The 11905-nt window shown below is 46.1% G+C and overlaps 1 protein-coding gene across 2 annotated transcripts in view; it reads left to right on the forward strand.

The window, feature by feature from the left end:
- Nucleotides 1-11681, forward strand: part of VPS41 (VPS41 subunit of HOPS complex) — a 184828-nt gene extending 173147 nt beyond the window's left edge. For both annotated transcript variants that reach the window (XM_047095042.1, XM_047095043.1), the window contains 4 exons: nucleotides 7730-7829; nucleotides 7936-7980; nucleotides 9836-9915; nucleotides 10956-11681. In XM_047095042.1, the coding sequence (XP_046950998.1) occupies nucleotides 7730-7829; nucleotides 7936-7980; nucleotides 9836-9915; nucleotides 10956-11036 (306 nt within the window). In that variant the 3' untranslated portion in view covers nucleotides 11037-11681. The remainder of the gene's footprint in view (nucleotides 1-7729; nucleotides 7830-7935; nucleotides 7981-9835; nucleotides 9916-10955) is intronic.
- The last annotated feature ends 224 nt before the right edge of the window (nucleotides 11682-11905 follow it).

Genomic DNA, 11905 nt, shown 5'->3' on the forward strand with positions numbered 1-11905 from the left:
CCTTTATGTTGTGCCATTTCTTCTTCTTCCTCATCTCTCTGCTTTGAAATCCAGAGACAAATAAATTAAGAGGAAATAGTGACTTCTTTCTTACCTGCCTTTTTTAATTTTTATGTTTATTTTTGAGAGAGAGAGAGACACACACACACACACAGTGTGAGTGGGGAGGGGCAGAGAGGGAGACACAGAATCCTCGAACCAGACAATAGGCTCTGAGCTGGCAGCACAGAGCCTGACGCTGGTCTCGAACCCACGAATAGGTGAGATCATGACCTGAGCCAAAGTCCGATGCCTAACCAACTGAGCCACCCAGGCACCCTTGTTACCTACCTTTTTTGGGGGCTCAGATGGGTGGTTTCTTGTTCAAAGTACATAAACTCTTCATTTCTTCCAAGAGATATATTTTTTTTAATTCATAGATCTCTGAAATGGATTTAAAATGGATTAAACAGATTTAAAATGGATTTTTTTTCCCTCTCAAATGATTTCCATTTGGCGTCATAGCAGCTTTTAGGTGACATAGGTGGCCTATGACTACCAGGTGTAGCTTCTTTAATCAATCTGGCACGTGTATACTTTGTGCTGTTGTAAATTGAATACGATTGTAATAGTTTTTGAACTCCCAACATGAGACCTTAGAGCCTTTCTGTTTTTTCCTTATTTCTCTGCATTTCATCTTCTTTGATGATAATCTCAACAAAAAGCAAAGCTTTTTCAATTAGAATTCACATCCCATAGCATCATAGCCTACCTGATGGGTTAGAAATTAGGCAAAATGTTTACCCCGGCTAGCTCCGGGATTGGTATCGTACTGGGGCTTGTAAACCCAGGTAACTCTCTGTGTTTTGCAATTCTAATGACAAGCACTGCAGTATGAACAAGGCAATGTCAGCAAAAAATTCAACACTCCGAGAATCTTTTAAAATAAAAATATCAGAAACTCGGCAATTTTTTATGGCATTTTTCCCCCCACAGCAGCTGTTTCCAATGAAGCATAATAACATCACTGATGTACGATTCTTTTATTGCTTTATAAAATATCTATGAGTCTGGTGCTTTGCACCGGGATGATGATCAATGATGATGAACTGCAGAGAAATCAGGAAAAACCGGGAGACTCTATCTAGAGTCTTCTGTTGGTTTTTGACAGCTGTCTTATAAATACGTTCTTTAAATTCACAGTAGAACAAGGTATGCTTACAACAGACCGATTCTAGATCCTACAGCTGGTTGGTTGTCTTGAAAGTGGTGAAGACGAAAAAGTAAAGGTAATGCTGGAAAGCTTTGCTCTATGGAGAAAACAGTGCAATGGTGAGAAAACAAGAGTTGAGAACAGAGTGTGGGGAGAAAAAATAAGGAAACGTCCCATAAGCAAAATGAATCTCTGAAAGGAAATGTTGTACTTGCTAAGCAACCCCCACACACACTTTTTGAGATGAAAGCTTGACGCCATTATGAAGTTGAGGAAAGAAAAGACCAGTGGTGTACTTCCCTTGGTGAAATTCTAACATGAACTGGAGCTTCTAGTCTGAGATGTGGATTACACAGAAGAATGAGAAGTGCGTGACAATCTTAGTATTTTCAAGAACTAAAATACTGCATCAAACTGAAAGGCATTATTAGTTAAGTGTCATTTAAAACAAAGACACGAGGGGCACCTGGGTGGCTCAGTCTCGGTTGAGCATCGTACTGGGGCTCAGGTCGTGATCTCGTGGACTGTGAGTTCGAGCCCTGCATCAGGCTCACTGCTATCAGCAGGGAGCCTGCTTCAGATCTTCTTTGCCCCCTCCCCTATGTGCCCCTCCCCCACTCGTGGGTGCGCTCTCTCTCTCAAAATTAAACATTAAAAAAAAGACATGAAAAAATACATCCCATAATAAAAAGAACACTATGATAGAAAATAGGAATACTTGAAAAGTAACCAAATAGAACTCTTTGAAACTGTTTGGGTATTCATTTAAATTATCAGTTCAGTGCAAGGTCAATAGTAGATTGGACTCAGCTGAAAGGGAGAATGAACTGGAAGATCTGATGAAATGGTATATGCAGCACAGAGTAATTAAGAGATCATAGAAAAGAGTGGCCAATGGAGACAGGGAGGTGAGAATGTGTATGTCCTCAACCACAGGACTTCTGGAGGAGAGAAAAGGCTAATAGGGAAACCTCTAACAAAGTTGATCAAGAAAAAGAAAAAAAAATCCATATATATTAGGAACAAACATGACAACTAGATGCAGACAAAATTTAAAAACTAAATGTTACAATTTTACATCCGTATATTTGAAAACTCAGTTTTCCATACCCAAAAAACAAATAATCCAGTGAAGAAATGGGCAGAAGATGTGAATAGACACTTCTCTAAAGAAGACATCCAGATGGCCAAGAGGCACATGAAAAGATGCTCAACGTCGCTCCTCATCAGGGGAATACAAATCAAAACCACACTGAGATACCACCTCATGCCAGAGTGGCCAAAATGAACAAATCAGGAGACTATAGATGCTGGAGAGGATGTGGAGAAATGGGAACCCTCTCGCACTGTTGGTGGGAATGCAAACTGGTGCAGCCACTCTGGAAAACAGTGTGGAGGTTCCTCAAAAAATTAGAAATAGATCTACCCTATGACCCAGCAGTAGCACTGCTAGGAATTTACCCAAGGGATACAGGAGTGCTGATGCATAGGGACCCTTGTACCCCAATGTTTATAGCAGCACTTTCAATAATAGTCAAATTATGGAAAGAGCCTAGGTGTCCATCAACTGATGAATGGATAAAGAAGTTGTGGTTTATATATACAATGGAATACTACTTGGAAATGAGAAAGAATGAAATATGGCCTTTTGTAGCAACGTGGATGGGACTGGAGAGTGTGATGCTAAGTGAAATAAGCCATACAGAGAAAGACAGATACCATATGTTTTCACTCTAATGTGGATCCTGAGAAACTTAACAGAGGATCATGGGGGAAGGGAAGAAAAAAAAAAAAAAAGTTAGGGAGAGAGCCAAACCATAAGAGACTCTTAAAAACTGAGAATAAACTGAGGGTTGGTGGGGAGTGGCAGGGAGGGGGGGTGGGTGACGGGCATTGAGGAGGGCACCTGTTGGGATGAGCACTGGGTGTTGTATGGAAACCAATAAATTTCATACTAAAAAAGAAAAGTCCGTTTTCTAGGAAAATATAAATTACCAGTATTTACTCAAGAACAAATAGCCCTATAGTCATTAAATCAGTAGTCAGAACATAAAGCCACAATAAAAGCACTAATCCACAGTCAACTTTAGAGATTGGTTTTATCAAAGTTTTAAAACACAGGCAGTCCCCAAATATATTTTGTAGTTAACCTTTTAATTAAGCCAGGATCTGCAAGGAGAAGAGGGCAACATTTCTACCCTGCAAAGGAGGTGAGAAATGGTCTGTCTTCAGGACACGATGGACCCAACTGACACCTGAGGTCCCATCAGCTTCCAGGAAGAGGAGGACAATGCTGGGAGGTGGCCAGCCAAGGTGTCACAGCCCTGCCATGTTGATTCAGTGAATAAAAGAACCATAAAATTCATTCCAGAGAGAAACCCAACATCTCGAAGATTGCTTTGCTGTTCATCTGAAAAAAATAAAGAATAAAGCCTAAACAACCAAACCCAAGCAATCCCTATTTTACATAAATTTTTCCAGAGGATAGAATAGAAAAGCTCTTCAGTTCCCTGGGGGATGCTAGTCTAACCTTTCCAGCATCCTAGGAGGGCAATCTAAGACCATTAGAGCCTTGTCTCTTTAACAAATGCAGAAAGTCTACACAAATCGTTAGCTAATTGAATCTAACCCTTTAATTGTTGACAGTATGTACATAACCATAAATGTCATAAATTCTCTCTAAAGTAATCATCATCTATATATTTGATACAATTCTAATCAAAACCCCCAAAGAATTCTTTACTGTCCTAAGTTTTTGTACAAAGTGGCTAAGATTAAGAAGAATAAGGAGGGGAGATTTATGAGATATTAAAACATAATATGTGGGAACGTAAAATGGTGTAACTGCTTTGCAGAACTATTTGATAGGTACTTTAAAAATTAGGCATATACCTATTTCATAACCCAGCAGTTTTGCTCTTAAGTATTTATCCAAGATGAAAAGTAGGTCCACAAAAGAACTGTACAAAAAATGTCCTTTGCAGCTTTATCCCTAATAGCCCTAGAGTGGAAACAGCCTAGATGTCCATCAACAGGAGAGTATATCTCCAGATTGCTGCCTCTTGGTCACAAACCAGATGCTGTATCTCCGGACCGCACATCCACATTCCAGGCAGGAAGATGTGGGAAGCAAAGGGCTCTTTCCTGATGAGGCTTTGCTTTTTTATTTGGGAAAGGATGGCTTTCCAGCCTCTACGTTCATCTCATTGGCTAGATCTGTGTTGCATGAGTCCCAGGCAGCTGCATGGTTTAGTTGGGGACACACTGAACATAGACCTTAATAGCTTTGCTCAATCTAAGTGCAGAGACTTGAGTATATTTTATTCTCTATGTTTGCTGTATTTCACGATTTAAAACGGAAAGTAGCCCAAAGTAGTGGCAGAGGATATATTCACAACGTGACTGGCAGTGACTCGATGGCATTTTGGTCATAAAGACCTGGATGGCAGGAGAGCGTGCCTGTGCCCCACGGACGTGAATAATGTCAGGTCTGCAAGGCTGGAGACCGTGGGAGGTGAGCGTCCACAGGTGGGAGCAGGCTGCGTGTGACCACCTTGGAAGATGGGAGTTGTCGGAAATCATGAAGGTCAGAGAGGGCTGAAGAGGACGGAGTTGGACTCCGCCACCGATGTTTTAATAAAGGCGTTCGTGGGAAACACCAAGTATCCACTTTTAAGGTTGAAATCAGTGACCACTACAGCCGATTTTTCACGAGTCACTGATGGTTGCTACAGCGAATGATCCATGGTCAACCTAATGCCTTGTCATGTCTGACGCTGAAAATAGTACCTATCTGATGCTACGGTGTTCTTGTGTGGGCTTCACTCACCTGCTCTGATTGCCCTCGGAGTACTCCCGGTTTTGTGGGATAACTGGTTCTTCTGCACCGATGGTAGCTGCATTTCGTGCTCTACCTACCTGCCTGGTATCACGTAAATGAGAAACCGTTTTTGTGTTTTCCTGCTTTGGAGGCTTGGGTTTTGGGCAGATGAAGTATAAAGTAACATATACCACGCTGTATTTGTGTATTTTCCCTTCTCCTGGCTGAGGGCCTGTGAATACTGAAGTTTTTCCTAGAAAATGCCTTGCTGTGGGCAGGCGGATTGTACCTATTTAGAAAAACGCAATCCTGGTAAAGAAACGGTTCCTCCTCAGTTTGCAGTTTTTTTTGCATTTTCTTTTTTAAATTTGCAGGCACTGTGGCTTCTGTCCGTACTGCTGGGTCTGCCCTTCCTCCTATATCACTCGTGCGGGAGACCCACTGAGGGTCAGAGCCAGCTCGTTTTGAAACGTTTTACCAAAGATACTTTGACACTGTTTTTCTTAAGTTTTTTTTTTTTCAACGTTTATTTATTTTTGGGACAGAGAGAGACAGAGCATGAACGGGGGAGGGGCAGAGAGAGAGGGAGACACAGAATCGGAAACAGGCTCCAGGTTCTGAGCCATCAGCCCAGAGCCTGACGCGGGGCTCGAACTCACGGACCGCGAGATCATGACCTGGCTGAAGTCGGACGCTTAACCGACTGCGCCACCCAGGCACCCCTCTTAAGTTTTTATTTTGGTATCGGAGGCAGAGCAGTTTTCTATGTTTGGTTATCAATTTTCCTAAAGTTACTAACATCAGTATTTTTTTTTATTTTTGAGAGAGAGCGCGAGCAAGCGAGCACATACATGGAAGGGGCAGAGGGAGTGGAAGAGAGAATCCCAAGCAGGCTCCACATCATCACTGTGGAGCCTGACGTGGGGCTGAAACTCACAAACCGTGAGAGCAGGAGTTAGACGCTCCGCGAGTCGAAGTCGGACGCTTAATGCACTGAGCCACCCAGGCGCCCCTGGTATCAGTATCTCCTAGATCTCTTTCTTACCATATTTTTCTCTTCCTGTGTGCTTTAATGATACCCATTAAAGTTTTAATGCCTTTTTTAAATGAATCCAAAATCCGATTTTTAGTAGCATTTTGAAGAAGAAAACGTCATAGGCAGTGTCTCGATTAATGTAGAAATCGTAGAGCTTTATTTCCTGTTCAGCAGTACTAGAAATGGCAGGTACAGAACTTAGATCTGGGCATCAGCTCTGTTTTCTTGAGTATTTGCTTTTGTAGGACTGGGGAGCAAGCCCTTGGGCTGCATTCCCCCCAGCCCATGCTGTCCAGGATTTGAGAGGAGCGTGTATTAGTGTAGACACTGGGGATAGCAGAGCCCAGGTGGCCCAGTGGCATGAATTGAAAACCTGAAAAGCAAGACACATGCGTAGTATGAAGAAGGGTGGGACGCACCTCTTGAGAGCAGCATTCGCTGTGACCCAGAGCTGGACCGAGGGAGGCGGTGAGGGCATCATTCTGTGAATTTCCGGGACAGTTACATCTGACCGCACAGAAACGTGCATTAAGACCCATCGAGCCAGAGGAGCGAGCCACAGACCCTGCCACAGAGAGCCTCACTGCCCTTCAGGCCCTGAGTGTCCCCCTCTTAGAAAAGCAACAAGTTCTGGTTCAAAAAAAAAAGGCACTTGGCATAAGCACACCTCACACAGCCTCTGCCAATTTCTAACAAAACACCTCGGAAAACCCAGAACAGGCTGGAAACTCTCACCGGGGCCCATGGAACGGGGCAAAAGGTACAGCGGGTGGTCTGTCTCCTGTGCCCCAAGCAGGTGGGCACTCTCTGTCTCCATCCGCCCCGGCTCCGAAACACAAGGTGGGTGCCACCCAGCAGCATTGGCCTGCACTGTGGGTGTCGTGACTTGTGAGGCTGCTGTGGGGGTCCCTGCCTCTCCTCGTCCAGGCAGCGAGGGAGAAAATATGTAACTTACAAAGTAGCAGGAAAAATGCATAAAGAAAAAGCGCAGTACTGGGATGAAGAAAATGGATCTTGTAACAGAATATGAACATCTGTGGTCAGTTTTCAGTCGTCCGCCCCCCTTAAGAGTCCCCAAATTGGAGGGTTAACAGAGACACTTGAGACCCTTAGCACTGCGCTGAACAGTTGGGATGGGAGAAGAGAGGGATTGCGGCCAGGAGGGGGGTTAAGACAGAGATCCTGTCTGCTTAGCTGCTCTGTGCCCTGTTCCTTGTCTGTGATATGGACCCCATACAGATCAGTGCAGTAGATAGACGGAGTTATCAAATGGAACATTCTGGAATAGCAGGTTTTCCATCCTGGAATGAGCAGGTCACAGAGGGGCCGAACTGCCAGGCAGAGTCCGCGTTAGAAAGCCTTGTAAGATAACGTCAGGGTTCGTTAATACAGCCTTCCTTGCCAGACTTTTACATCCGTATGTCATTTCACAAGCGCTACAGGAACGGCCATACATTAAGTGCAGTTGTGACTGCACGGAGGCTGGAAAGGTTGGTCTGACAGGTTTGGAGGGAAGAGTGTACCAAGGGCCGGCAAGCAGTGAGTGCTTCATCGGGCAGCTTCAAACACCAATTTTTGGAATCCCCAGTAAGAGGGTTCTCCCCCATATTTGAGTCTTCTAAAGATGTGGGTTTCGTTTTGTTTTGTTTTGTTTTGTTTTGTTTTACAACGAATGCATTAGATCCTGCTTCGTGAAGGCTGCAAGAAGATTCTCGTAGCCGACTCTTTGTCCTTACTGAAGAGGATGCACCGGACTCAAATGAAAGGCGTTCTGGTCGATGGTGGGTATCATTGAAATAATCCTATTGGAACCATAGGCCTTGCTTTCAGAAGAGACAGAGCAAACAGAAAGGCTGTCTAATCCCAAGTGTGTGTGTTTCCTTGCAGAGGAAAACATCTGTGAGTCGTGCCTTTCCCCTATTCTTCCATCAGGTAAGATGGTTGGTGGGCTGAGATCCCCCAAATATGTGTTTATGAGGAGAATTAATTTTTTTTAATTTTTTATATTTTTGAGAGAGAGAGAGTGTGTGTGTGTGTGTGTGTTCACGTGGGGGGGGGTGCAGAGAGAGAGAGAGAGAGAGAGGGAGACACACAATCTGAAGCAGGCTCCAGGCTCTGAGCTATGAGCACAGAGCCCCAACACCAGGCTCGAACTCACGAGCTGTGAGATCATGACCTGAGCTGAAGTCGGGCATTTAACCCACTGAGCCACCCAGGCGCCCCAGAATTAAAATTTTGACGTTAGCTAATCTATAACTTCTGGAATAATCTGTGTACAGAATTTCGGCCCACAACCCTACCCAGTTGCAGGCCGGCACCACCATTCTGTAAAGCTGAGGCGCTCATCCTAGAGTGAGCCCGCATTACCTGGAAGGCTCGGGAAGCCCAGAGTGCTGGTACCCCCTCAACACGTGCAGAGGCAGTAGTTCCCGAGCAGGACCCAAGAATTTGCATTTCCAACACATTCCCGGGTCACATAGATGCTTCTTCGGGAGCCATTCTTTGAGAATCATGGCTTTAGAGTAAAATAGAATGGAAAAACTACCATCAACATGTTTAAATTCCAAGGAAGAAGAATCGTGTGTATCTAGGGAAAAAATTGTACACCAGCACAAAAAAAAATTGTACTTCCCTTTTCTTTAAACTTTTTCTCTGCTCTGTGGTTATGGGCACCTAAGTTATCCCCGATTTCGATGGAAACCTACTATGTGCCGCCTCCTCAGAACACAAGCACGTGTTTATTTATAGTTGGTAGATATATATATATATCGTGGTGTGTAATCGGAGCGCCTTACGTAAGGATAGGACAGAAGAGGAAATTCCAGAATTTGAAAATAGAAATGAAAGCATAGCTGCCGGGATGCAAAAAAAGTGCTCCTTTGATACAAATTCAGCACAGAGAAGTACCAAGAGAGCTAGCTGCTGCAGGGTTTACTTAGCTTTAAGGGATAATCTAACAGCAACATGAGAAGTCTGTTCCCCCCAGGGTCTTTTCTAGAGGAAATGGGTTTGAAGTGTTCATGTTAAAAACCGCAGCGGATGCAGGAAAAGTGAGCTTTCGCAGTGTTTTTAGGCCGTGTTTTAACAGACCTGCAGACCAGTGCACCCGCGGTGTGTAATTAAATTCTGCAGAAGTGCTCGCAGCACGGTGCAAGGTCACAGCCTAGGATTGTAACCCTGCTCTGCCCCCCAAGTCACTGAGTGGTCCTGGCCAAGGCAGTAGGTGAACTGGCAGCATTTGTCTAAAGCCACGGAATGGACTGAGGGATATGGTGTGTATAGTGTGTGTGAGGGCACAGGGAAGGGAAGAGGGGATACACATCCTAATTTGTTTTGAGTCTTAGAATGGGGGAGGGGCGGGGAGAGAAACCCAAGCAGGCCCCGTGCTGTCAGCATAGGGCCTGATGCGATGCTCAGTGTCACAAACCATGAGATCATGTCCTGAGCCGAAATCCAGAGCTGGACACTTAACCGAATGAGCCACCCAGTTTCCTCCTAACTTTTAAAATAAACGTGGTTGCGTTCATTGGGAAGCAGTTCCCGGTTTGTAGGCATAACTGATGTGGAGGTCTGTGACCTTGACTCAGAGCAGCTCGGTTGTGGTAGCTGCTGTGCGTTTGCTCCCAGCACCCCTCGGGGATGCCTCTGTGACCGTGTGGTCCTCCTACGGCGGCTTCCTGCCGGAACGTTGAACCACAGCTGGACTTGCAGTCAGGATCGGTTCCCGAAGTTCCCGATCTGCCTGTTTCATTGGGTTCTTCTCTCTTTTCTGCCCTGTGTCCCCCAGATGCCGCTAAGCCCTTCAGCGTGGTGGCCTTCCACTGCCGCCACATGTTCCACAAGGAGTGCCTGCCCGTGCCCAGCATGGTGAGTGGGAAGTCCGAAGTCTAATGTGTCATCCCGTGGCTCTGTGGCTTCTCAGAATTCGTTCTAGATCCCACGAGAAAATGACTTTATTCCTCAAGGGTAAAGACGCTTAGTATACTACCCAGTAGTGCCCCCTTCTCCGTGGTTGCGGTCACCCGCGGTCTGGAAGCAGGCAGTTGTCTTCCTGACGAACAGCCAGGTCAGTAGTAGTCTACACGATGCCTGTTTCGTTCCTCACTTCACCTCCTCAGGCAGGCATTTCCTCCTCCTCCTCCTCATGGGAAGAGGGGTGAGTACAGTACAAGGTAAACCGCGTTCACGTAACTTTCATTGCAGTGTATTGCTACAATTGTCTGTTTTATTAGTAATCAATCTTGTGCCTAATTTATCCTAGGTAGGGATGTACAGAAGAAACAGTGTATTTAGGGTTTGGTACTGTCTGTGGTTTCAGGCATCCCCCGGGGGTCTTGGGACATACCCCCACGGATAAAGGGGGATTACTGTGCTAAACCCAAAATCGAGTGGATTCATGTAGGTACAATTGATGAGGGTCAAGCCATAGAGCTGCGAGATACAGTGAAAACCATTTTCTAGTGTTCACTTTTTCAGCCTGATTTCCGTATCGTGACACTGCTATTTTCAGTATCAAGTCAGGTCCCCCATGTGCCCCCTGGTCACATTAGACTTGTTTTGCTGTGGGGGGGGGGGGTTCTCGGAGTCTCACAGAACCCTCTGTGACCCAGCAAAAATCTCCAGGAAATGGAGGGACATTTCCTAGCTTCCTCCCCACCCCCTGACCAATGCTCCCCTAAGATTTCTGAATATGAGAATAGAGTTTTTATTTTTTTAATGGTTATTTTTGAGAGAGCGTGCACACAGGGGAGGGGCAGAGAGAGGGAGACAGAAGCCGAAGCAGGCTCCAGGCTCTGAGCTGTCAGCACAGAGCCCCATGCAGGGCTCGAGCTCATGGACCACGAGATTATGACTCAGGCAGCCGAAAAAGCTTTTTTAAAACCCGTGTCTTGTAATTACGTTTCTAGAATTCGCCTGCACAGTTCTGCAACATCTGCAGCGCCAAGCACCGCGGACCAGGAAGTGCCATCTTGGAGTTGAAGAAATAGCCCGGTTCGGCTGGTCACCCCTCCTCCCCGTGCTCTCCAAGACTGTTTTTGCAACAGTGGCAGCGTTTGTGGACACCAACACTGTTCAGAGATCTGTGCGTGTTTAGGTCACGCTCAGAAGAGGTGTGTTCATCTTTGCCTGCCTGCTCGGGGCTTCTCTCTGCAGGTGACGTTAGGGTTCCCCCCCGTCCCTGCCTGGGGCTCACACTCCACACTTGGTCGTTGGCTGGGTTCGTTCTTTAGGAACAGAAGAGAAGGGAGCGGGGTGGAAGTGAGGTTCTGGACCCTATCGAGGCTTTCCGGCCGTCGAGTGCACTGCCGAGAGCCGTCCCCGCTGCCTGGGCACAGCTCCAGGACCTGCCCGGCAACTTGGACCTGTTTCCATGGCCTCTGCTTAATCAGCCCTCCCATTCTGGGGGTGGCTTCGGTTTATGGCATCAGCTGTGCTTCTCTTCTTAATAGGCATCTAATGAAACACTGTGTAAATTGTCACTTAGTCAAGGACATCTGGGAATACCAGGCGCAGGCTGACGTCATGCTGTTTCTCACGTTGACTGATCACGTGTTCTCTGTGTCCTGACGACCAGCCGTGTCCGGCCCTGGCAGACAGCCCATGTTTGTTGACTGAATAAATGTTCACTCTTACAAAAGACTCCTTGTAGCGAATTCTGGCCCCTTAAGAATGGAGGAGGGTTTCCACACCTCAGAGTGTGAGGGGTCATGGTTGGGTCCTGCCAGCTGGGAGGAGGGAAGGGATGTTACAGAGTCTGAGAGGGAGTCTCAGGAGAAATGGGACCACCCAGTGGTGGGGCCTGGGCCTGACATGTGTCCTGCAGCCTTGTCAGCCCTCGGGGAATGCAGAGTGGAGG

This window comes from Lynx rufus, unplaced genomic scaffold, assembly GCF_022079265.1.
Source record: "Lynx rufus isolate CCGP_SWC_20201006 ecotype Redwood Valley unplaced genomic scaffold, mLynRuf1.p SCAF_4, whole genome shotgun sequence".
Lineage (NCBI taxonomy): Eukaryota > Metazoa > Chordata > Mammalia > Carnivora > Felidae > Lynx > Lynx rufus.